General features: G+C 49.3%; 1 protein-coding gene across 1 annotated transcript; it reads left to right on the forward strand.

Moving 5' to 3' along the window:
- The first annotated feature begins 1,478 nt into the window (after window positions 1-1,478).
- Window positions 1,479-24,192, forward strand: Edn3 (endothelin 3). Its single transcript, XM_052184481.1, has 5 exons — window positions 1,479-1,898; window positions 2,384-2,696; window positions 19,255-19,431; window positions 20,328-20,393; window positions 22,551-24,192. Exons 1-5 carry the CDS (start codon window positions 1,847-1,849, stop codon window positions 22,585-22,587), a joined length of 645 nt encoding a protein of 214 aa, XP_052040441.1. The 5' UTR covers window positions 1,479-1,846; the 3' UTR covers window positions 22,588-24,192.
- The last annotated feature ends 201 nt before the right edge of the window (window positions 24,193-24,393 follow it).

The following is a 24,393-nucleotide window of genomic DNA, read 5'->3' on the forward strand; positions in this document are numbered from 1 at the left end:
AGGAAAGAAAAGGCCTTTGGCATGTCTACAATGTATCCAAGTCACATAAAGACCACTTAAATTGTTGCCTCCCCTGAGGGCCGCCTGCCGCCTCTCCGCCCTCTCTGTTGTACAATGTCTTATGCTCTTAACCCTGTTCTCCACCTTTAACCTTCCTTATCTCAGCTGGAATGAAGACCCAGGGCACACGTCCATCCAGGCAGTGTTTGTGTTGGCCACACCCACAGAGGCCAGTGAAGACAACCCAACCAGGCTGTCAGTGCCCTCGGCTACGGCAGATGGGTATTTTAACTGCAAGGAAAGAGACAATAATAGATATCTCCCTTGACCTGGTGAAATCCAAGATGACTGTTAGGAGGAGGGACCTTGGAGGTGACCAGGTCATGAGAGCGAGCCTTCAAGAAGAAGGTTAGTGAACCATATCGTAACAGTCAGCCATAAGTAAGGCCCCAGGGAGCACCTTGGCTTTCCACCACAATCCACCACTAAAGAAGAGCCCTTCGTGAGTCATGACAGACAACGGACATGCTTGGACTTCCAAGACCTCAGAAGTGGGAGCAGTTTGTTTCTGTGCATACGCTCTCGGTCTAAAATGTCTTGTGACATACAGCCGTCCAAACCAACTGGCCTTTAGCTGGAATCTTAGAGGCAGGGGCATTAGTTTCTTTTTACTTTACAGTCTGCTTTCTCCATGCCAGTGGCTGTCGTTGGCTGTGAGGCCTCAGTTTCACCACTTTGCCTGGCTGGTTGGGGCTTCTTCTTGGAATAAAGACTGAGCTAGTTAGTGACAGTTGTACCCCTTTCATAGCTTGCCTCATGAGAGCCACCTGGGCCACCTTTTTGGATTCTATTTTTTAGAATGCCAATCATTAGAAATATTGGGGAGGGGTGAGGGGAAGGAATAGCTTTGAAACTCACGTTTTATGACAGTAAAGGTTTGTAGACCCATTAAAATACCACAGCGCCCTGAGAAGTGAGGCACCTGTGGTCAGTTGTGTGACCTTTGGAGAGAAGACCCTCACTGAATGGGCCAGTGAGGAAATTGGGCTCCCCGGGAACCGCTAACTCACAGGGAATGGAATCTTTGTGACTTTGCTCTGGTCCCACAGCCCCACCTGCCACTCAGAACTTCCAGAGTCAGGGAACTGGCTCGGGCACCCATGAATCAGAAGTGTAAAGTACACCCAGGGCCGTGGCACTAGGGCCCTCAGCAAGGGTAAGGCCATTGGTGAATAGAGCTTTTCCTTTAGACTGATTTCAGAGGAGCAAGAAGCCCGCAGCCCTTCTGTGCAGCCTTTTCAATAATCTTGGTACTCTTGGGGTGGGGGTGCGGTTGCTTTGGGCTGGGCAGGGGGTTTCAAGTGTGAGTCTAAGTGTAAGTGATCAGTGTACTCACGGGCAGAGGGTGGCCTTCAAGCAGCTCTTTGGGCCTTCACCCTACCCCATCCACTCACGGGAAGCGCGGCGTCCCCGCCTCGCCTCTCTCTAGCCTTGGGTGAGCCTGGGGCAAATGCGCCTCTGGTCGGCTCCCCCCTGCGCTTGGAAAGCGACCCCCGTGAGCCCCGGGTTCAAAGGCCCCGCGCGGCAGTTCCAGCCCCTCGGAGGGGCGGGGAGGCGAAGGGGGTGGTGCGGGAGCCAGAAAAGCCCGAGCCACAGCCAGCCAGCCCTGCGCAGGGATGGGCAGCGCGCTCTGAAAGTTCGTGACTGCCTCAGCCAAGTAACTCTGAGGCGGGACGCGCAGCTCAGGCAGCGGCAGGACTCGAAAGCTGTACCCAGTCTCACTACTCTTTTGCGGTCACAAGCAGCCACCCTCCAGGCCCGGTGCTCCCGCGCCTGATCGGGGTTCATGGAGCCGGGGCTGTGGCTCCTTCTCGGGCTCACAGTGACCTCCGCTGCAGGTAAGCGGGAGGGGCGGGGCGGCGCGCCTCTCCACGCGGGAGTGCACACAAAAGGAAGCCAGGCGCGGGTCTGTGTTGCGGGAAAGCTGATAAGTCTGGCTTTGCACCCTGAAGTCTCCCAGGGGCGGGTAGAAGGGCCTGAAGACATAAAGATAACTCCCACTGGGTCTGGGGGTTTTCAGCTTGGGAGACTTTCTTTGGGCACTTTTCAGAGACTACACAAAAACGAGTTTCACCCAGTGAAGAGCAAATAGCTTTCAGACTTCACAGGGACTGAAATAACTCAAGTTTTTACTGAGTGTGCACGGAGCTTTGTAAACTTTTTAAGGCATTTGGCTTAGTTTGGAGACTTGGGGAGAAATGCACCCGGCCTCCAGACATTGCAGAAGTTTGGTTGAGCCTCATTCTGGTTTGGGGGGGCGGGGTAGTGGGTGCCAAGGACTCTGTGTTAGCAGCTTAGGAGCCCTTCAATCCTCCTTCTGCAGGATTTGTGCCTTGCCCCCAGTCTGGGGGCCCTGGCAGAGCCAGTGTGTCCAAGGGACCCCCTGAAGCTGGATCAGAGCGGGACTGTGAAGAGACTGTGGCTGGCCCTGGTGAGAGGATTGTGTCCCCAACAGCTGCACTGCCTGCACAGCCTGGAAGCGCTGGGCAGGAACGGACACCAGGCAGGTCGGGGGAACAGGAGGACAAGGGGGTGGTCACACACCACCGACCTCGGCGCTGCACGTGCTTCACTTACAAGGACAAGGAGTGTGTCTACTATTGCCACCTGGACATCATCTGGATCAACACTCCTGAGTGAGTGGGCCTGGGCTTTGGGGAGGAGTGTGGCTCTGTACCAGGCCTGAGGCTTCAGGGGTTTTGCTCAGACCTCAGCCCACCTCATTCAGACCCATGAACCTGCCACAGTGTAGAGGTCAGCTCTTGCAGTGGCTCAAAGAAGGACGACTCCTATCACAGGCCAGGGGCAACCCACCTCCCCTCTGAGAACCTAGCCCCGAAGAAACTCAGTGTTGGATTTGAGATATGGTGGGGAGGGGCTTTAGACGCTCACAGAGTTCTATGCTCCTACCCCAGAGGCTCACTGGGCTAAGCCTTCCTTCTAACCCTCTTTGGAATCCCTTGAGAGCCGCACCGGGGTGGGGGGCAGAGTTGGAAGGTAGGCTTGGCAGACCCAGATGGCTTCCATCCCTTGAAATGGCTTCTTCTATTTCTGCCCATCTTGGGTGCCAAGCTAGAGTGACACATGTGGCTCACATGACTGCTACTTCCCAGGGCTGACCCCAGTGTCCACAGCCATGGCCCCAGAGGACCTCTCTGTTCAGCCTTAAAATCTCTCACAAGTACCTAGTAGCAGGTGCTGATCTATCTAAGTGTCTCTAGGTGTCACCTTTGATAAGGAACACCTTCCCCTGGAGCCATAGACAAAGTTTCACTTTCTTATTTTCCACTCAATTCCTACTGGACTTCTGGGGTCCCCCCTGCACTAAGACACGCCTTGTAAGCAGCTACAGGACCACTATGTGGCCAATGTCTTCCAGCTTGTCTCTTGGATCCCTGGATCTTGGTTTGGATGCCGCTAAACTCAGTTCCTTGGATGTTCTCTGCATTTCTAGGAACATCTACATGAACTTGCTCAGGGATCCTTGTCTGGGAGCTTGGAGATGACTGAGCACAACTCCTCAGCCTAGAAAGGCAACTACTTATTCTGTTTCATGCTTTCATTTCTCTGTAAGCCCATTGGTGTCAGAGTCCTCTGGGTCATGGCTTTGAAGAGTCACTCACCCACCTAGACATTTCAGTAATGAAGCACACAAGAGAGGGGGTGCTCTGAGGGTCCAATGTCTTCCGAATCTGTTGACAAGACCCCTAACCATATCCAGGTAGGTCTGAAATCTCCCCAAGTGCCCAGAGTGGCTGGCAGAGCTGGCCTTACTGAAGAGTCACCCAGATTCCTGCATAGGTCCTGGGCTCAGGTAGACCCTGGGTTTGTTTAATCATGGCTGCTATTGTCCTGTAGTGTCTAGTCCCTTACTGAATCAAGAGCTGCCTCCTGGTACTTCTCAGTTCTGTAGCTCATCCCAGTGGAGCCAGTCACACCGCACCTGTATCTGATGAGGCCCTTGTATAAGCTGTTGGCCACAGTGGGGAGATGGGAGGGTTACGGGGATGCGTATTGGGCTGCGTGGATTGACGTCTCTTCTTGGAGGCTCCAGTTCATCTTTTCTTGGAACCATCACCACCCTGACCGCTGTCCTTGATTTCTAACCATTTGCCATTGTGATCCCACAAATGAACATTCCCAGAAAGGGGATTCCCTAGGCAGTCAAAAGGCCCTGGGTCCTGGTCTTGGCTAGAATCCCAAGCCGTAAGTTTAGAAGAAGAAGAGAAGAAATTCAGCAGGAAGGGACAGAGTGGAGTCAGGAATTGGAAACTTCTTTAGGTCTCTGCTTGTTTTCCAGCGTTCTGAGCATTGCTTGGGCGGGAATTGAATAACTGGGACATTTCCTAGAAGCTCCATAAACACCCAGAGATATTTGAGATCCTGTGTTGGGATTTCGAGCTGTCTTGGGTGGTATAAAAGGATGCCGTGGATGATCTACTTTTTTCTGGGACAGCCACCTGGAGGAGTTCTCCTTCTGTCTGCTCCATGTCTTCCTCTCTTCTCCTACTTTGCTTTACTCTATCCAGTGGAAGGGAAGGGGTGAATCCAGTGTCCCTGTGTTCCATTCAACTGCTTGGGAAACAAAAGTGACAGTTTCCAGACTAGAGCACTTTAATTTCAGACAAGATTAATAAGTTAGCAGGGAGATGTTTCCTGGAAGGCCTGACTCTCTTTCTGTGCACACAGATGCACACACACACACTGTTCAATCTCTTTCTCCTCTCCTTCCTTCCCTTAACTAGACCCATTTGCTATCTTTAAAATATTGGGAGCAAGATTACAATGAGAGAAAATGAGTTGTAGGCTTCCAATGGAATAGAAGAACCTGAAAAGTTACTAGCTCACAAGGTTACATCTTCCTCTACAACCCCCATCTCAGCTCCCCTCTCCAGTGGTTCCTCCCTCTCACATAATTTGTGTCCTAAACGGGCCTAGTGTTCTCACTCCCCAAGTGCACACACTAGGCTGTGGCTGTTCTTGGTCCCTGTGGCCGGCTGCTCAGATTGAGGAAGGATTCTTGACCCTTGTTTCTAAACCAAGAACCTTGAACTTTGGGAGTTTCTGCCTTTTCATGATGCTCCAGTTCCTGTCCATTTGCTTGCATGGAGATCAAGTCCACCCTCTGGCTTTGTCTTTGAAAGACACTTATGAGAACCTTCTGAGGGTTGTGCTGAGTGACCTTGTTTCTGCATCTGAGGCTCTGAAGGAGTGACTTTGGAAGTTACCATCAAGACCCGCCTGTGTCCTCATGGGATGTTAACTTCCTAGTTTAGGCTCAAGGGATCTTTATACTCCCAAGAGTCTCCTAAACAGAAGTTCTGAGGTTCTGTGGTTCTTCCATGTTTGTCATACCCTGAGCTCAGTTAGACTATACTCATATACTCAGATCACATGACATCCCATGCACCACCTCCCCACTCAAGTGTGTACACACATGAGATCCCATGTACTATCTCATATACTCCGTGTGCAATAGATCATCAATGTTGGCTGACTCTTGGTTAAGCCCTGAACCTAGTTCTGATTTCTCACTTTAACTTTTGCCATGGCTCTAGTCTGAAGGGCTTTCTCTCTCCCAGGATATCTCTTTGTTCAGAATGTGTGGTCCTTTTCAGAGACCCAACCCTTCACTGCTCTGTGGAAGTGTGTATCTTTCCAGGTGCCTTACCCGTAATTTTCCTCATGATCTCCAAAAAAGCCTCTGGACCCAAAGATCCACAGTTGACCTTTACCAATTGGACTTCTTGGCATCTGAGATCATAACTAACAGGTGGCACAGGTTTTCCTAAAACTTCCTCAGCCATGTGAGGGACCCCCAACATCCCACAACCTGCAGGCAAATTCCAACCTTGCCAACAAAACTAGAAACAAATCCAAACTAAGAAAAACCTATCCCATCTTGTCCTGGAAATTTTACAAAGCCTAAGATAGTGATTAGGGAGGTGGTACATGGGATATCATGTGTGTACACACTTGAGTGGAGAGAGGGTGCATGGGATCTCGCGTGTATACACACTTGAGTGGGGAGGTGCTGTGTGGGATCTCACGTGTGTACACACTTGAGTGGGGAGATGGGGCATGGTATGTTATATGTGTACGTATTTGAATGCTTGGGGCTGCCCTCCCTGCACATGTTCTACCTTCAAGGCAGGTGGGGTTTGTACCACTCAGAGTTCACCAGAGAGAAGCAATAGGTTATGTTTGTACAACCATGTGGAGACAGAGGAATTGCTGTTATCACAGCCAAAGGCCACCAATGGCTGAAGATTCTAGTGAGAGATGGTGACACAGACCTGAGGGCAAAAGGAGCCCAGAATCAAAATTCTGTCTTTGTAAGGGGACCTGAGTCTTGAAGGCTGCCAACTGAATAGACAAAGGCTATCTAGGTTGTGCAGGACAATCTGCTTTGCTCCGAGGGTATTGCATACATAGTAATGACATCTGAAAAAGACCCTTACAGCTGCTTCTAGGTTGGTGTTTGACAAAACAACTGGACATTGAAACAAAATTAGCCCTCTTGAGACATTGGGTCTAACTTGCCCCACAGTAGAAGTTCCTTCTGAGATAGGTGGTCGCAAATAGTCCTGAAATAGCAGTGAAGCAAGGAGACCCTGCAAAGAGCCTGATGTGTGCTTCCCCACCTCCGTGCCAGGGGACCCGCCCTCTGTGCCAGGAGACCTACCCTCTGTGCCAGGGGACCCGCCCTCTGTGCCAGGGGACCCGCCATCTGTTAATCCCTCAGGGACATCTGAGGGAGCCACTGTGATGCTAGGATGGCAACTGAGTTTCCCAAACAAGACTCTGAGCCACATAGCTGACAAGCAGGAATGTATTTATGGAACCAGCAGGGCAAGACACTGAATCGTGACTGTGGTATGGTGGAGAGACTGGTGCTGTCTTCCATTTCGGCTTGACTTGGAGTTCTGGCTGTGCTTCTCTGTACCGCAGGAGGTGCCATCCACTCCTTACTTACCCTCTACAGGGTGCAGACTGTGGTGCAAGTGTGGGGCGGTGACCAACGGTTCTCCCTGAGTTTCTCCAACTGACACCTCCTAAGGACATCCAGCCTGCTGCCCAGCCTTTGCCAAAGCATGCCATACTGACTTAATCCTTCAGGAATGACATTTGTTTTGTGTTCTTTCTTTCCCCCAAAGAAGTAAAGAGTAGACTGATAGTAATAATAATTAACACAACATTTGAACTTGCATTTCAATGTCTTTTACTGCGGAAAGGCACAAGTTGTGCTTTTGGCATCTGTGATCTCCAAGAAAGGTCTTTTAGCAGGTTTCGAAGAGCAGCTGCCCAACTGTTACAAGATCCCAATGGAATTTAGGGGTCTGGGGACCTAGCTTCCTGCAGACTAGAGCGTTTCAGGATCCCAAGAAAAGTCACCCTGCTCTGTGAGCCAGCCCTTGGTAGGATCATGCCTGTGTTGGGTTTATTTGAGGCAGAAAGGACAGTCTTTTTGACCATCCTTGTGTTGGGAACATGTCATGAGTGACTGACAGGTCCACAATGACAATGTGGGTTGATCACACATCACTTTGTGAGAGCTGTACAGCTCTGTTTGTGGTGTGTGTCTCCTCCACAGTTTTCAGATGGCTGAGTCATTTTTCTGGGGTTGTAAGACCCCTCAGCTCAGTAGTATGGCTTCTGGAACTGTCCTCTCAGACTTCCCCCGGTTTATCTTTTTTAGCACAGGGCTCTCTACTCTGCTGTAACTAACTCCTGCATCCACTCTTTTGACAGTGTGTGTTTGTGTGTTTGTGTGTGTGTGTGTGCGTGTTCTCACATGTATATTGTTATATATGTGATTATGGGTGGAGGCCAGAGGTCAGCACCATGAGTCATTTTCAGTCATTCTGCATCTTAGTTTTTGAGATAGGGTCTCTCATTGGGGTCTGGAACTCACCGACTCACGTCAGCTACCCAGAAAGTTCCAGGGATACCTCTGTTTTCGTCTCCTCGGTGCTGAGACTGCACACAGCACCACATCCAGCCTTTTATGCAGGTGCTTGAGATTGAAACTCAGGTCTTCGTGCATGTGTAGCTACACTGACTGGGCCACCTCCCCAGCCCCAGAAAAACCTCATGGATACCACGTCTTGATGGCAGCGCGTTGGGCTCTGGCACGTAACTTTTATCTCTGGCCACTTCTGTTCTTTGCAAGGGTGATGTTGATTCATATACACAGCTCTTTGGAATAACACATCTGCCCCTTTGCAGGATTAGTTTTATAGACATAAACACACAAGCAAAATCACAATCTATTGGCCCATCATATGTGTCCATTTTATTCTGGAAGCTTAGTGTTGACTTGATGAGAAGAACATGACTCTGTGAGCCTTCAAGAGCTGTGGGTGGGCCCTTGGATCTGGTAGTGTTTTTGCCTGGTACACTGACAGGTTTAGCCTGATGGCAGAGATGCTCGGATAGACAGGCATGGGTCTGAGGGGTTCACAGCCCTTTGACTCCATCCACTGAGTGGGAGTTTCCTTTTTCTGACTGTTGCTTCGTGTTCTTCCATTCCTTATGTCCAGGCTCTCACTGCCTGGTGCAATCACAAAGAGAGGTGGATTTGCTTAAACCCTCCCTTGCTGCCCAGAGTCTCACACACTTTGAGTCCAAGACTCAGGGCATTTAGAGATAGAGGGACACTAGAACTTCCTCATGTGAATTTTCACAACCAGGGGAAGAGGAGCCATGTATCACTAAAGAGCTTAAACTCTGGGATCACATCATCTTGTTAGAGATTACCCTTTGAAGACGCCCCCTGTGGGTCTCAGTTCCATGTGTCTGCGGGGGAGTGAAGAATGTGTGAAGGTATCTGGGGGAAGTATCTGCGGATTGGTCAACATAGTACTTTGGAGTAGTCACCTGCAAGATCTTGAAAATGTAGCCATCACAATCCAGGAGAGCTTCTATCCCTGCAGAAACCTCTCTCCACAGTGTGGCTGTCTTGCTATTTTCTATCCCATGCTTGCAAGACATCAATGACTACAGAATTCCTTCTCAAGTTGACATCTTGGACCAAGAGACTTCTTGGTATCTCTCTTGGCCAGGAGTGCCCATCTGTAAGTGCCTACCCTCTGTCCTTCTCAGACACACAGCAGTTGTGAATGCTGTCTTTTCTGTCTACCGTTGTCCTGTTAACATAAAGGTTTCCAGACCTTGGAAAAAGGTGTGTCTGACTGTCCCAGTGGCTGATAAGTAGCTAGATAAAGCTACTTGTGGCCAAAGGTTGTTGTAGGTTGGGGTGGGATTTTTTTTTGTCCCACCCTCTTCTGTTACTTCCTGTTGCTTCTCTTTGTTCTTGGTAAATTATCAGAAGGCTTGGGGACTGGGGCATGGTGCTCCCTGAGATCCCTGGTGTAGGTAGGTATGGTGCTCCCTGAGGTCCTGGTACAGGCTTTCCTGGCACAGTAGGCAACACCTGGCCACTTCAGGGTGAGGTAAAGACTGTTCAGAGTCTCTCTGTTAAATCCATGGAGTGTTGAAAGGAAGGCATGGTCTGCCTTCTTACCTGGGAGAGTCTAACGGACTCCAAGCAAGGCGTTTGTGGGTGACAAACCCTGGGCTTCAGAACTTCCTACCTCATCTCAGTCCAGATCTAGTCCCTGAAGTGGGGACAGGAGACAGAGTTGCCAGCAGTGATCCAGAGAAGACTGTACACAAGGGCTGCTGGGAAAGACCTCTGTGGTACGCTTTCAAGAAGGATGTGTAGGAAATGATGCAGGCCAAGTTCATGGTTCAGACTGGTCTCAGTCTCCCCCAACTCTTTTCCACCTCCTCCTTGGGTAGTCTTAACACCTTACATGTCAGATTTGAATTTGAAGAACTCAGTTCCTAGACCATTTGACAGGAAGACACTTCACTTGAGAACCTTGGAGTTCAGTTTCAGAGTAGGTTCGAAGGTCGTCCCCCAAAGGTGACCATTCTCTGGGCTTCCCACTGGCTGAAAGTCCCAGAATCAAAGGGGAGGAGAGGTCTTACCGGGAGCAGTCAGGCTAGGCTGGAATGCAGCTGAACCCTGCCTCAGGCTCACCAGCGGCTTGATCTGAATCAAGAAAGCTTGGTAAGAAGAGACTGTGACCCTGCATGACCCCATGGGGGCATTTGGGTTACTGCTCAATGAAAGGGGTGTTGCAGTTAGGAACTTGGCCTTAAATCTGAAGGCCTTTGCAAGTCCCTGACATCTCTAGTGTGGTTTATTCCTACAAGAATTTAAAACAAAGGAAGCCGGGAGGTAAACAATGTTCTCCTTAAGGAGGTTCCTTGGCCATGGCTGGAACCGGACTGACTTCAACATTCCAGCTCTCGGTCCGAGCTGCACTCTTAGTGTCTCAGAACGTCTGCCGGGCAACTGTTAGAGAGTCCAGTCCATGCTGGAGGAGACCCTGTTTGCCCACTCCTCGGCTCTCGAGCAGTCCAATGCCACATGAGAAAATGGCCTGCTGTTGTTCTCCGTTGGCACAGCGGCACTGAATATGAGAAACACATACGTGCGGAGGAGATTCTCGTGTGCGCATGCGCATGCCCGGCACATCTGCATGGGTGCAGACACTTGTGCTCCTCAACTGCTCTCAAAGGCAAAACCGACAAGCAGAACCGCTGGATGTGGTGGGTGACGGGGTGTTTGCCTAGGCGCAGTACAGGAGGCTAAACTCCTAGCAGCCCACAGGTCTCCCTAGCATAAAGCGACAGGACGGGACCATGCTGTCTCATCCTTCTCAGCCCTGACCCAGAGTCTCAGAGCCAAGAGTTCTCTAACAGCTTGACAACACTCGGCCTGCCCTTCTTTTATGGCCTTCCGAGGCAGACTTAGCAGGAGCTCCTCAACATGACCCAGAAAGTTAAAAACCAGAAACAGATTTCTCGAGTCTGTTATTAGCAAGGCCCAGAGACAGTGGTGGCCAGAGGGACAAAAGGCCCGCGGTGGACATGGGAAGGGAAATTGCTTAGCTAAAAGTTTGAAGCAACTAATTGAGAATACAGAACTGAATACAGAACTGACTTCCATGTGTCTCTTGTGGGACAGAATGGAGGCTGAAGACCAAGGTGCTTCTGGGGACAGAGACACCAACACCTTCACATGGGAAGGCAAGGTATTTTCCTCAAGTCGGAATGAGGGGAAAAGTCTATACCTGCACAATACCAACAGCTTAGGTGCTGACCTTGTGCCCCGCCCGAGCTGTTTCCCTACCTGACTTCCCACTTGAGGATAAAACCTGCCTCTCTAACAGGAAGCAGGCATTCTAGTTTTGAGGGAAGCATTGCATTTATCAGCATTGCCAAGATGGCACTGAACACAGCTACATGGAAGACCTTGTCGTCAGAGTGATGACACTTGATCAAGCCAAGCCATCAAGACCTTTTCTGTCCTGAACAGGGACTCTCCGGAAAAGCAGCCAGGCAGGCCTCCTTCACATCCTGCAGGTAATTTAAAGAGGCACGTGACAGTGTTGGCGTGTTTGAAACCCCCCTCTGCAGGGACCCCCTTCTTTCCAGTACCTGCTCCGATCTGCCTGCCTCTCCAGGCTCTGCCTGCGTCTGGCAGCTATTTTGAGGCCCATCTGTCTGCAGCTTTGCATAAAGTTGTAATGAAGCCAGGTCAGAGAGACGAGGGTTCCCATTGCTTCCATCTGACTTGGAGTTCACCAGGGTCATGTGGGGTTGGAGAGAGAAACTCTAGCTCCTTTGATGCTTTCGGTCACATGGCGGAGGGGGAGCTACCCTCTCCAAGGCTTCTTTAGATGGCTTATTTTCTACATTATTTCTCTTGACTTTGCAGGGGAGAACAGAGCCTTTAACTCTTAAGCTTCTCCATAAACATACCAGAGCATTTCCTATCATCCTCTGTTCCTCTGACCCCTGTGCGCGAAGGACAAGCGACTTCTGTGTTCCAGCGAACTTGGAGACGATGCTTTCCGTGGCTTTGGGTTTTATGGAAGTTTTGCTTGTTTGTTTTTCTAAAGCCCAGTTCATTGGGTAAAGCTTTCTAAATACAGTTGGTGAGACCCTGAAACCTCTCAGACTGGTGGGGCAGTGCAGTGGTTGGTGCTGAATTGTGGTGTCCTTGTCAGAGCAGTGTTCTGGGGCTTTTCTCTGGGGATTGAGCGGCTGATGGTGTTTGTGTGGTGGTGAGGGTTCTTGAAAGGCTCCAGGTGGGATGTGAAGTCAGGCGGACCTTTACAAGTAGCCAAGCAACCTTCCATTTTCAGGTCCTTCAGTGGCGAGGTAACACACCTGGGATCTCAGACAGTCATATGTTTGGCCAGAGCTTGGGCATCCCTACTGAGGGTCCCCTCCAGTCTGGTCCATGCCTTGTCCGTCTATGCAGCCTGCTCTGACTAGAATGGTGTATGACCACAGTGGTCACAATGCAATGGAGAGCCTATACTTGGGGTGATCTGAAGACTACATTTCTCCTAGTGAGACAGATTCTTACCACTAACTGTCTGCCTCACTGTCACTATAGCAACCATGCACCCAAAACAACCTGAAATGGTTAATAACTTGGTGGTTTAGAACCACCTGTCTAGTTGAGAACATTCTTGCATGCTTGTGAGGGAGATTACAGAGTGCGTTAAGTGAGGTGTGTACACTCTCCCTAAATGTGAGCTGCACTGTGCCATGGGCTGGCGTCCTGGCCTGGATGAAAAGGAGAGCGCTTATCTGAGAACCAGCACTCTTCTTCACCGTTCCCTGGCTGCAGAGGCGTTGCACCAGCTGCTGCGTGCTCCCGCTGCTGTGTCTTCCGTGCTAGGATAGGCGCCACTCTCAACCTTTCCCTTCCTCAAGTCGCTCCTGTAGGCTATTTGACCACGGTGAAGGGAATAGTTACTTACATGAGGAGAAAGGACTTATTTTATTCACAGTGTCAGAGGGCTTGGTTGGCATTGTGGCAGGGAAGATATGGTAAACCACAGCAGTTCAGATCATAGCAACTAGAAAGTAGAAAACAAGAATAGGAAGGGTCACCTCTCTTCAGTGACCTCCTCCTCCTCCTCTTCCCTCTCCTCTTCCTCATTCTTTGTTTTTATTTGAGACAGGGTTTCTCTGTGTAGCCTTGGCTGTCCTGGAACTCACTCTGTTGACCAGGGTGACCTCAAACTTAGAGATTCACCTGCCTCTGCCTCTGTCTCTGCTTCTGCCTCTGCCTCTCTCCTGTCCCCATTGCTGGGATTAAATGTGTGGCCACCACTACCTAGCTCAGTGACATCCTTCTAATACCTTCAGTTGACTCCCAATGTTGCTGTGATGACCTCGTATCATGACTCCAGCCAGGGCTTAATCCTTTGATTAGGTCAGAGCCTTTGGACCACTAATCCCCTTGGGTTTTGTCATTCAATAAAGCTGACAATTAAGATTAATTGCCACAGCTTAGTGTTGTGGGATTGTAATCTCAGCTTCTCTTGGGAGATGACAGGATTGAAATTAAAGCAATAGAATGATTTGAAGGCCGGAACATTGTTTGGGAAGGTCTTCAAAGACATCAATCAATCACAACCTGGGACCCTCGGTGTCTCATAGCTCTAAATTCTCTACAGTCCTTAGTTCTTTCTGGGGGTTGTGAGGGCCCTGCCATGGGCTCTTTCAACATTGATCTGTGAGGGTTTCCTACAGAAGAATCGATGGAAGCTACAGGTGTGCCTGCTCCCATGTTTATGAAATACAAGGTGTGGGCGAGTTTCTATGCAGCCAGCAACTTTATATGTGTGCTTTCTGTTTGGTGACAGAGGACATGGGGAACCTGGGCTTTCTGTCCCATATCATCCTTGGAGATTGGAAGACTACTCTGTGGGCTTTCTGGCTTAAGGCCTGGCCCGTAGCTGACTTCCATAAGTACACAGTGAGGGATGAACAAATTCGAGGCTTCCGATTGGCTCAACCGAAGTGGTTCCGTCCAGGGAAGACTTTAATAGAATCTGAAATCGAGCCACGGCCAGACAGCATGTCAGAGTCTCGGAGTTGTTTGTCCAGAGTGGTGGGAGGGTGTATCCAGCGATGCTATCTCTGGACCACCTACTAGCTAGTGGGAATCATTTATTTCTCCTCTCTTGGCCAGGCCAGCCTGGTCCCCAAAGCCTCATGAACTGCACACTGGGCTTCCCCGTCTTCTTTGCTTGACTGCTTCAGCAGGAAAAGAAGAAGGCAGATCGTGAACTTGACACAGGTTCTGAGAGAACAAGGGGTGTTGCCTACTCTTGGGGAGATAACCAACCCAGACTTTAGTTTTTCTAACTTAAAACAACAACTATATTTATAAAGAAAAGTTATAGGTGCAAATTTTGTAAATGTTTCCCTCTGCCTGGCTGGCTTCACGTTATGAGAGAGATCACCACTAACCCAGGAGCTGTAAATTCATGTGCTCACCATAGTCAGATTTTCAACTACCAAGCAGAAAGTGGTAGGCACTGAAGTGTTGCAAAGACTGGAACCTTGGGTTGGGTAGAGTGTTCTCTTGAAGCCATCTGGAGGCCAGCGCTGCCATGGCGGGATATGGGGCTGCTGCCCAGACTACCTCAGTCAAGCAAGAGAAGCTGAATAACACGCTGTTGGATGGAGGAAGCTAACCATGCCAATGTGCTAATCTGGATGCGAATCTCTGTGTCGTAGGCGGGCCCTCCTATCTGATTTATGGTGTTTGCCCAGACCCTTCCGCGGCTAAATACCATTCAGTGGGAAGATGAGGAGCAATTTTTCTTTCAGTTTGATCCACTTTCCTAATGGTTTAGAACTCAACAGATGAAGCCCTTCTGCTGATTCCCAGCTGGAGCCTTGTCATAGCTATGTCCACGTTTAGTTGCCGCATGGTGCTGCCAGCTTCACAGATAGAAAGGTGGAACTCCCTCATTGCTCTAGGGAAAAAACCTAAAACTGGGAAGTGTGTGTGTGTGTGTGTCTGTGTGTGTGTGTGTTTCCCTAAAGTCATTCTCCTTGTTTAAGAACTTCTCACAGGGAAGAAGAAGATAAATGAATGGTGTTCACTGTGGCTCTGCAGATGGAGAGGAACGCAGGCAACTTGGGGGTTTAATGTTTAATAACATTTATATATGACATTTGGGAAAACTTGGAAAACAAAGACACTGTGATAAATAAGATCCTGGCGTCTTCGTCACTGATTAAGTAATGAATGTTCCTGGTACATAAGTTGAGAGATAATTTATTATACAAGCACACGGAGCACTAGACGCTGCATCTGTAGCTATGACGGCGAGCATGTTGTTTCCCCATCCCTTCATCTGCTTCCCTTCTATGGAGCTCTCTGGTATAACTGGCATGGACAGATGGAAGGACTGCCTGTCTCTACGAAGAACTGCATTAGCTACACCCAACTGTTCAACAGGAGGCTGCCACATTTGGGTTGAGTGCACTGGTCCAAGGTTCTCGGCTAATTTACCTCTGTTTTCATGGTGCCACGACTGAGTATTCGAGTTGCCCATCCAGGGAATGGTGACAAAGGGCAGTGACACAAATGAAGTACAGACCCGTGAGAGATGGGTAGTGGTGCATGGCCGGCCTGCCTGAATGACAGAGGGAAGGAAAGAGCACCGTGGTCTTCGACTTCCTTTATTGCTTAGTCACGCATCACAAGCACAACAGGCCTGATGAGTGGAATTTTTCTGCCGATGAAACTCACAATTTCTCGAACCAATTAAGTAATCAAAGGATCTAATTTTCATCCACTGCTAACTCTTGGCTGGGCATTTTCCCATGCGGCGTCTCACTGCAGCAAGTGCCTGGCAAATCTTTTTGTATACTGAGAGGGTGGAGTGCAGGTCACATAAGTGGTTTATAACTTAACAACGGGATCACCAGGCAATCTCTCTGTACTCCGTGTACTCTTTCTATGCCTGAACATACAAGCTTGATGTTTCTCCTTTATCAGTTCTTCATCTCCCAGTAGCATGAGAATGCTTGCAGGCATGGATGTGTCTGTATTTCACACTTAAAATAGTCCCAGCTCTTCGGTGGGTGCTTACGAGCTCATGAAGTTTTTTGTGATGACTTTCCATGACTGAGCTCATCCAGATGTAAAGAATCTGGCTTTGTCCAGTTGGGGATTACCTCGCTATTAGCAACCAAAGATGCGATTCATTTGCTTTGTTTTTAATTTCTTTTGTGTTTTAGTATTTTGTGGCCGTTGTTGTTTCATTCCTACAAGGTCTCATTCTGTTGATCACCCTAGTCTGGAACTCATCGAGAAGCTGAGGCTGAGTTCTAACTGAAAGTAATCCTCCTGCCTCAATTCTTATTCTACTTCATATTAAGTCCATGGCTAGTAAGAAAGAAGTAAAGGCTTAGCTCTCTGCTTTTTTTGTTCGTTTGTTTTTGTTATGGCTTCCCTTTTGATTTTTTTCTCAGACACTCAGCCTCCAGCTTTTTACATAATCAAGATTAGCTTTGGTTGCTCTTCCCATCTCTCCCTTTTGAGTGCTGCCGTTAGAGGTGTGAGCCTCAATGCCCAGCTCTGCTACCTGCTCGTGGGGAACAGTTGTTCAGATCTGGAGAGGAAAGCCCCAGACCTGCCTCTGATTGGATGGCCACTGGTTGCCTCCTTTGACCATGCATCTTCCACCCTTTGCAAGGAATCTCTAAAACTGAATGCACCTTTTTCCGGAGAGTGTTCCCAGCATTCTGAGTCTTGGGATCCTTTATCTGAATGTCCCAAGCCCATGTAGATACTACCTAGTGTCTGACACTTTAGGACACAGCAAGGCTGAGGTGTGTATTTCTCTGCCTGTAGGGTAGGTGCTATGTGTTGCTGAGGAGTAGATACAGCTTGCTAACAGATGAGGCTGCCTTGGCATGGGATGAAGCAGGAGGTGAGAGAAGCCGCGGTGGCGTTTGGTTGTCAGATTTCATCTGAGAACTCTAAGAAATACCTGAACCCTAATGTAAGCCTGCTGTTCTGAGGGACCATGAACGCCATTTTTCCAGGTTGACGAACAGGGCTTTTTTTAAAAAAAACTAGCATTTATCAAATTTATCTTTTAACATTTAGACCTGGAGTCGGTGGGCCCCATGTTGAGCTGTCACTCCTAAGCCTATATGTGTTCGCTGGGACAAGATATACCACCAGCTCCTGAAAGCCTTCCATCCCCTGGAGAGGGGATCAGCTCTGTAAACACTCTTTGAAGCTGTCGGGGGCGTTTGTACATGGCGTTTTTTGCTTGAGACTGCAGGAGAAGTGCTAACACATCTCTATTAACAAACACCCAGTCGCCTTATTTCCTTACTTAAAACACTTTAGACAGAGTGGTTTGCTTCAGCTGAGTGTCTCTACACCCACAGATGCATAATCAGGTGACAGCAATTTCAAAAATTGCAGGTCTCCATGTTGATGGAGAAATGGGAGCTTCAGCATTCCTCACGTGTAATTTTCGCCAAGAAACGGAGGACTGGCTTTACTGGTTTTAATGTCAACACTTGGAGACTTACTGTAGCCCCGTTACTGGAAATATATACCTTCAGCCAAATCTGCACCCACAACAATGGCCACATGATCCTCCTCCCCTCCCCCACACCCTGATCCTGAGGAAGGATTCAGCTCCCAGTAGGACTGGACCCTTCCATCTCCTGCCACCTAGCTCAGCAGCTGGCTCTGCCTGGGTTAGCAGGGAACTCAATCTGCTGCCTCTTAGGATACTTACTTGGTAGGGAGGAGTTGGGATGAAAACAAGGCGGGTGTTGGTGGGGTGCTCTTCCCTGATCTCCAACCCAGCATGGAAGAAGTTCTGTTCCAAGCATCTGGTCCCACAGGCACCCTGCCTGACTCTCCTCAACACCCCCCAAAGGGCTTCCTGACCCTGTGCTTCTAAGGAAAAGAAATTCAATTTGATTTTACTTTGAAAACACAAAGAGGATGTGAGGCCACCCTTTGACTTGGATAATTGGTGATACTCTGCGGGCCTCATAGAAAAGGGATGAGCAAGTAGGCCAAGGCTTACTGGAAAAGGGCCTTTGGCCCCATAAGTTTCCTCAAGTTCTTAGTAATTTGTCTCCCAGATCATGTTGAGTTACATTAATGAATTAAGCCTGTGGTTTTAACTTCTCACTCAACTCTCTAGAAGCCTTTCCTCTCTGGAGAATGAACCATGGTTGGGCTGTGCTCACTCCTAAAATCAGATTTAAACGTTTATTGCTCTCGATGCCTTCCAATGCCAACCATGACCATAAGTGGTCGATCATTTCAGACAAGTTCTTGCTGCACAATAAGACCTTCCCATGATGAATTTCGCCCTTAGCCGTCCCACTGAGTTGGTGGCGGCAGCTCCTGGAGAGCTTCGAATCCAGCCAGTGGTGTTTGTCTCTTTGAGGATGCTGAATGCAGGGCTAGGGTGGATCTCTAATAACTGTAATTTCATCTGCCCCATTTTCCCCAATGCCAGCTGTGAGGCTTGCTGGGTGCCCCACCATTAAGTTCACTAAAGTTACCAGGGGCAGCTGCAGGTATGGAAGGCCTTATGGGCACCAACCAGGTCAGGCCCCAGACAAGGGCCAGCAATGGGTCAAGTAAGATTTCCTTGGAGGGAGCTTTGGGTAACTGGTTTCTGGTAGGAAAGTGCAATGGTTCATGTGTGTGCATTCGGCTACAAGTGGGTGCATCTGTGCATTCATGTACATGAGGAGGCCAGCAGTCAACCTCAGGTGTCACTCCTTAGGAGCCATCCATCTTTGTATGAGTCAGACATAGCCAGTTAGGCTGGCCAGCCACCAAGCTTCAAGGATCTTGCTGTCTCTGTGTCCCCGGCGTTGGGATTCTAAGGGCAAATTCCACACCCAGTTTCTTTATGTGCATTTGGGGGCTTACTCAAGTTTTCATGCTTGAGAGGATTTTATTAACTGAGACAGGCTGGGAACGAGCTAGAGGTCCAGGCTGGGATCTCAGGACCTGCTCTGGAGGAGCTAGGCCTGTATAGTTTGAGCTGGAAACAAGAGAAACCCAACTGTGAGTCAGTGAGGCCAAAGGCTCTCCTGACTGCAGAGGCTTGCTTCAGCTCTGTAAGGCTTCTAGGGCAGTCAGTCCTTCCCTAGGCTTTCTGTATCTCTTTCCATGTCAGCAGACCATTACAGTATCTGGTTCATTCCAAATGGTTCCCAAACTAGCATGCTATTGTGGGGCACTTTACGGTGGAGTGGCTGAATAGACACCCTGCCACACATATATTTCTCTGTGCTCTGCAGACAGACTGTGCCCTATGGACTATCCAACTACAGAGGAAGCCTTCGGGGAAAGAGGTCCTCGGGGCCAGTTCCAGAAAGCTCCCAGCCTTCTCCATGGACACGCTTGCGTTGTGCTTGCATGGGGGCAGATGACAAGGCCTGTGCACACTTCTGTGCACGCACCGCAGATGTCACCAGGTATGACACAGTTTTTCTGTCCCATTCACATCTAGGTACAAATCAACGGTGGGCAAAGCTAAGCCTTCACAAAGATGGCTAGAGGGTAGCTTAGCCAGGTCCTCCGCCTTCCTTGCCTTGCGGAACACGGGCCACAGCCACAGCCTGTAGCTGTGCCAGTAATCCAGAATGAAGATGAAAGAGCCCACCCGTCTCCAGGTGCATTTTTAGCTCCTTTACAAACAGCGAACAGGAGTTTATCCTCTTGCTACCTCATAGAAGGTACCCCTTGGCCTGAGCTTTCTATTCGGTTTCTGTGTGGCCCCTGAGTCTCTTCCCTGAGACTGACTGCATGATCTTCTCAGCTGCACAGAGAAGTACATAGATCCATTTTGAGTGGCAAGCCACCATACTCGACCCAGGGTGGCCCCCTGGACCACCGTTTCCTAGATAGGTGCCATGAAACTCTCGGCTACTCTTTCCCGGCAAAGACTTAGTAAGTCAGCCAGGCAGAGCAGCCTATCACCAGCCTAAAGGAAGGGCTATGTGTGGGGGTGAAACTCCTGAATTCTCCTTTATGAGTTTAATGGCCTATCAGAGCAGGGTGGGCCCAAGGGAGAGCAGGCACTGTAGCCTCGGGGCTGCGCTCTGCCTTCCGGAGAACCTGGTGCTAGCTCCACTCTTGCTATCCCACCTGGGGTGTTGCGCACCCAGTGGGTAACTGAGGCATGTGTTTGGTACCCAGACATCCACCCACTGAGCCTTCAGTTCTACAGTTGGTGTCTGGCGCTTGGTCCTTGGGGAACCAGGGAACGTACACTAATGTGCTTGTCTGTGGGGAAGAGGAAATTATAATTTGCACCCCCAAAACAGCCACATGGGAATACTAATCCCTGAAACCTGCTATGTCCCCACAGTTATCCCAAGAGAGCAGGAAGGCCAGCTGCAGAAGAGAAGCGGGAGACTGGAGGCTCACATCAAAGGTGAAGAAGACAGGATGCATTCATTCAGGGGCAGAGAGTGGGTGGAGAGCTGGCATCTGGTCTCAATAAGTGGCCAGTGGGACTCCAAAGCTCACAAGCGTCCCTGCCTCTTGTGACGCCTCTTGGTCTGTCGGTTCTGGGTGTATTTGATCACTGTCACCTTCCTGGTCCTGAGTGACCCTTTGTGGTTTTGGAGCACCTCCACTCTGTGTCTCTCTCAACTCCAAGGTGATGACTGACAGCCTGGCTCTCCCTGGAATTGCAAAACAGTTACCTGCCCTTTGCATAGCTCCCAAGGCTGAGCCGGTCAACCCAACCTTGGCCTGTGCTTCTGTAACCAAGTGATACCTGTTACATCATCTCTTCTCGGTAGAAGTGGGTGTGCCACATGGGCAGTACCCCTCACCCCCACCACCCCCCAGCTCATTTTGCTATTAATTTAATACCTATCTCATTTTGTGTTTGCTCTGTGTGTGTGTGTGTGTGTGTGTGTGTGTGTCATTTTCTTTGTTTTTTGTTTTTTTGGGTTTTTTTTGTTTTTTGTTTTTTTTTTTGGTATGAGCTTCCTGAAACCAAACTGGTCTTGTCTGTCACTCTGTCTGCCAGTCAGAAATCATTATCAATGATTCAGTCACACATGTGCAATGGGATGGTAATTTGCGTTTGTAATAATAGCCTGGGGGGGGGCTCAGTTTCTGCAGGGAATGATCAAAGCAAGATGAATCCAAGCCCTGCATCCAGGAGCTACCCAAATCCATATGATGGCTTCCAGTGGTCTAGAGAAAATGGAAGGGAACAGAGAGCAGCACCTGAGGTAGCAGCACGCCTCAGAGAGCGTTTGCCAGACCCCACCTGGTCCCTACCCAGCCTCCTCTTCATTTCCTCCCATTGTATCACCTTTTGGTACCCTCTAATCAAACTTATGTTGGTGAGAACAGGCCATGATTAAAGCTATGCATCCCTTGTATCATTTATTAATTTACACACGCGTTCATTTAGCCAAGATCAGCCACCCACCTGCTACGTGTTGGTCGCTCACTGTTGCTGATGTACAGGGGAAGACATAATGGGTCTTCATTGGTTTATTTATTGATGGAAACAGACAGCAAAGAGCAGACAAATATACAATGCAAACTGAGGTAATCAATGGAAGTCTGGACAGTAGATCAAGGATGGAAAGGGCTGGGATGCTGCTGTCTGTCATTGAGTAGACAAGGAGCCATCTGGGACCTTGGCACAAAGACCTGTAAGAGGGAAAATGAGCTACATGGGTGCAGGAAGGGGAGGTGTTCAGGCACAGGTATAGGAAGGAGGGATGTCTTGGGGCCTATTCAAAGAATGGCCATCAAAGGCTCCCTGTGCCAAGAAAGCACATGACACCTCCCTCCCACAATGCTACTGTTCTGATTGCTCTGTCACATGACCAAAAGATGAGACTGAGATGCTGGAGAGACATTCACCTGTAAAGTGCTTGTTCTACAAGCAGGAGAGTAGAGTGCTGATTCTCAGCACCCCCACAAAAAGCTGGGTGTGCTGGTCTGGTCTGCGCCTGTGACCCCATGAGGGTTGATCGACCACCCCATGGGATGGTAGAAAAGCAGTACCTCGAGGCTCTCTGAACACCTAGCCCAGCGTAATCAAACAACCCCAGCCCCCCATGCTATACACTTTACAAAAAAAGTTACTAATCCTGAGGAATGATTTCTGGAGTTGCTCTCTGACCTTCACAAGTGTACGTGTGTGTGTGTGTGTGTGTGTGTGTGTGTGTGTGTACAAGCATGTATGCCACCTCTCCCCTATCCACACACCCACCTCAGTCTGTCAAGACAGTTTTCAGAACCTTTTAATTCACATAAAGTTCTCAGAAGACACTTTCTGCCGGAGGAGAGTAGGTAGCTCATCCGGAGTCCCTCGCTGCTTAGATGGGAGTTCGGAACGGCCAGAGTCACACTCACAGAGTGGCAGCAGCTGCTGTCCTTGGCTTGTGGTTATCAAAGTGTGAGCCAGCTGAGGGCCTTCTAGTAGCGGTCAACCTTTTCCCACCTTCCCGGCAGCAGACAGCTAGAGGTGTGGCTGGGGTCATCTCCTCAAACTGGAAGCGCTGGTGTGCAGACATGATATCCTTCTTTTCCCTTTTGTTCTCTTTCCTTGAAATAGGTTGACGTCAAGGACAGATAAAGCCCGCCGGTCTTAGCTGGCTTTGGCAGGCCACAGCCGTTGCTTCTTGCTTCCTGCAGGACTTCGCCCTGCTCTCCTGCCTGCCCACTCTCTTCCGGGAAGGAACCTTCCAGCGTGTTCACGTGGAGTTCGAATTTCCACCTTTTTAAGGATAAGGTGGGAATTGGCCTGAGGCAAAAAATGAAAGAAGGACCCATCTGAAGAGCTCCCCCTTACCCGTACACCCCTACTCTAAGAAGCCCAAGTCCAAAAGTCCCCAGCTTCCTGAATGGGTAAAATGATCCCACATGTGCCCTGGGGGCCAGATGCCTGCGGCTCCAGTTTCACAAGGAAATTGCTTGAGAGGTATGTTAAGTCAGAAAGCTACTTACTGGCTTTTGACACTACGCCTCTTGGAGAGTAAGTGGACACCAGGCTGACTCTTTACAAAAGTAAACACGCATCCATCTCCTAGAAGATTCAGGACACCCATGTGGCCGGAACAGGCTTCCTCCTCAGCCTGCATGGCCTGCGCAAGTTAGCGAGGCATCTGTCTGCTTGAGACCTGAGTCCTAGCTGGGCAGTTAGTCTATGAATTTGCAGTTCACAGGACTTAGAACCCTTCTGCTGTGCATAGTACTTGTCAGAAGAGTGGCTCTCGAAAACAAGAAGGAAAAGAAAACGGGAGATCTAGATGCTCATGAGACAAAAAGATCAAAAAAAAAAACACAAAACAAAAAAATCCCACATCCTTGATGGTTTTGAATTCCGAGGCACTCAGCAAAGAGCTGGGGGTTCTGCGATGGCCTCTATGTCAGCGCTCCCAACCCTGCCTGCAGTAAGGGGCCCTGAGGGACAGCTCCAGCTCAAGGCTACAGGTCTGAACATCTGCTTTCCCGTACAAATGTGGATCTTTGGGGAGTGGCTTCAAAATAAGGCCCAAACACAAACTTTCTGTACATTATGTAAATTTCCTGTCTGTCTGTATAATTGGCAGCAACTGGGAATTGTACCCTCTGTTCAAACATCTCTTTTAGCTGAGTTCTTTCTGTTGTGTATGTGGTGAGTAAGGGGCTAGGGGTGGGGTCAGACTGTGAGTTCCCATGTAAACTCTGCTCTGCAGGCCCAGCTGGGACATCTGCCCACCTCCCCACCAGGCCTCACAGCAATGAGAACCTGTCTTTGGGCATGTTCCAAGGGCACCATGCGGAGACACTTTAGCTATTGTGTGAAGCGGGGCCTTAGCCAGATGGTAAACTTCAGAGGACTGTCTCCTAAGTTATTACAGGTGTGAACCTGCCTACTTGTAGGGGTGTGTGTGAGAGTGCTGGTTTGCCAGGGGGGTGGGGATTGTATAGTTCAGAAAAGTAATTATTTATTGGGGAACTATTTTCTACGTAACTCCTTTCTGGGTTCTATTAAAAGTAAAGGCACTGTAGATAGGTAGATGGACAGGCAGAAAAATCGATTTTAAATTGTGTTCAAAAATCCAAACCCATATCTCTTGGTAGCTAGAAACTATTTAAATCTTGTAAGCACTATTCGGCACAGTGGCCAGATTGTATCTCAAAGACAAATCCACTCGCTGTGAGAACACTGGGGAGGTAAGCCAAATATATAAATAAAAGAAAAACTAAAAGTTTGCTTTGGTTTATGGGCTTTTCCTTGCACACATAGTTGCATATTCACTTCTCATAGGCCTCTGGAGAGGACTGGAGGGAGCCAGAGTTCTGGATTTAGGATTCTTCTAGAGAGGAAAGTATAGATCGAGGCAGGTGGGCAGCTATTGGGAAGAGAGGAGTTTGGCGACCATCTGAGAAGATGAACATCAAGGTGGCTGGAA

This window comes from Apodemus sylvaticus, chromosome 5 (assembly GCF_947179515.1).
Source record: "Apodemus sylvaticus chromosome 5, mApoSyl1.1, whole genome shotgun sequence".
Lineage (NCBI taxonomy): Eukaryota > Metazoa > Chordata > Mammalia > Rodentia > Muridae > Apodemus > Apodemus sylvaticus.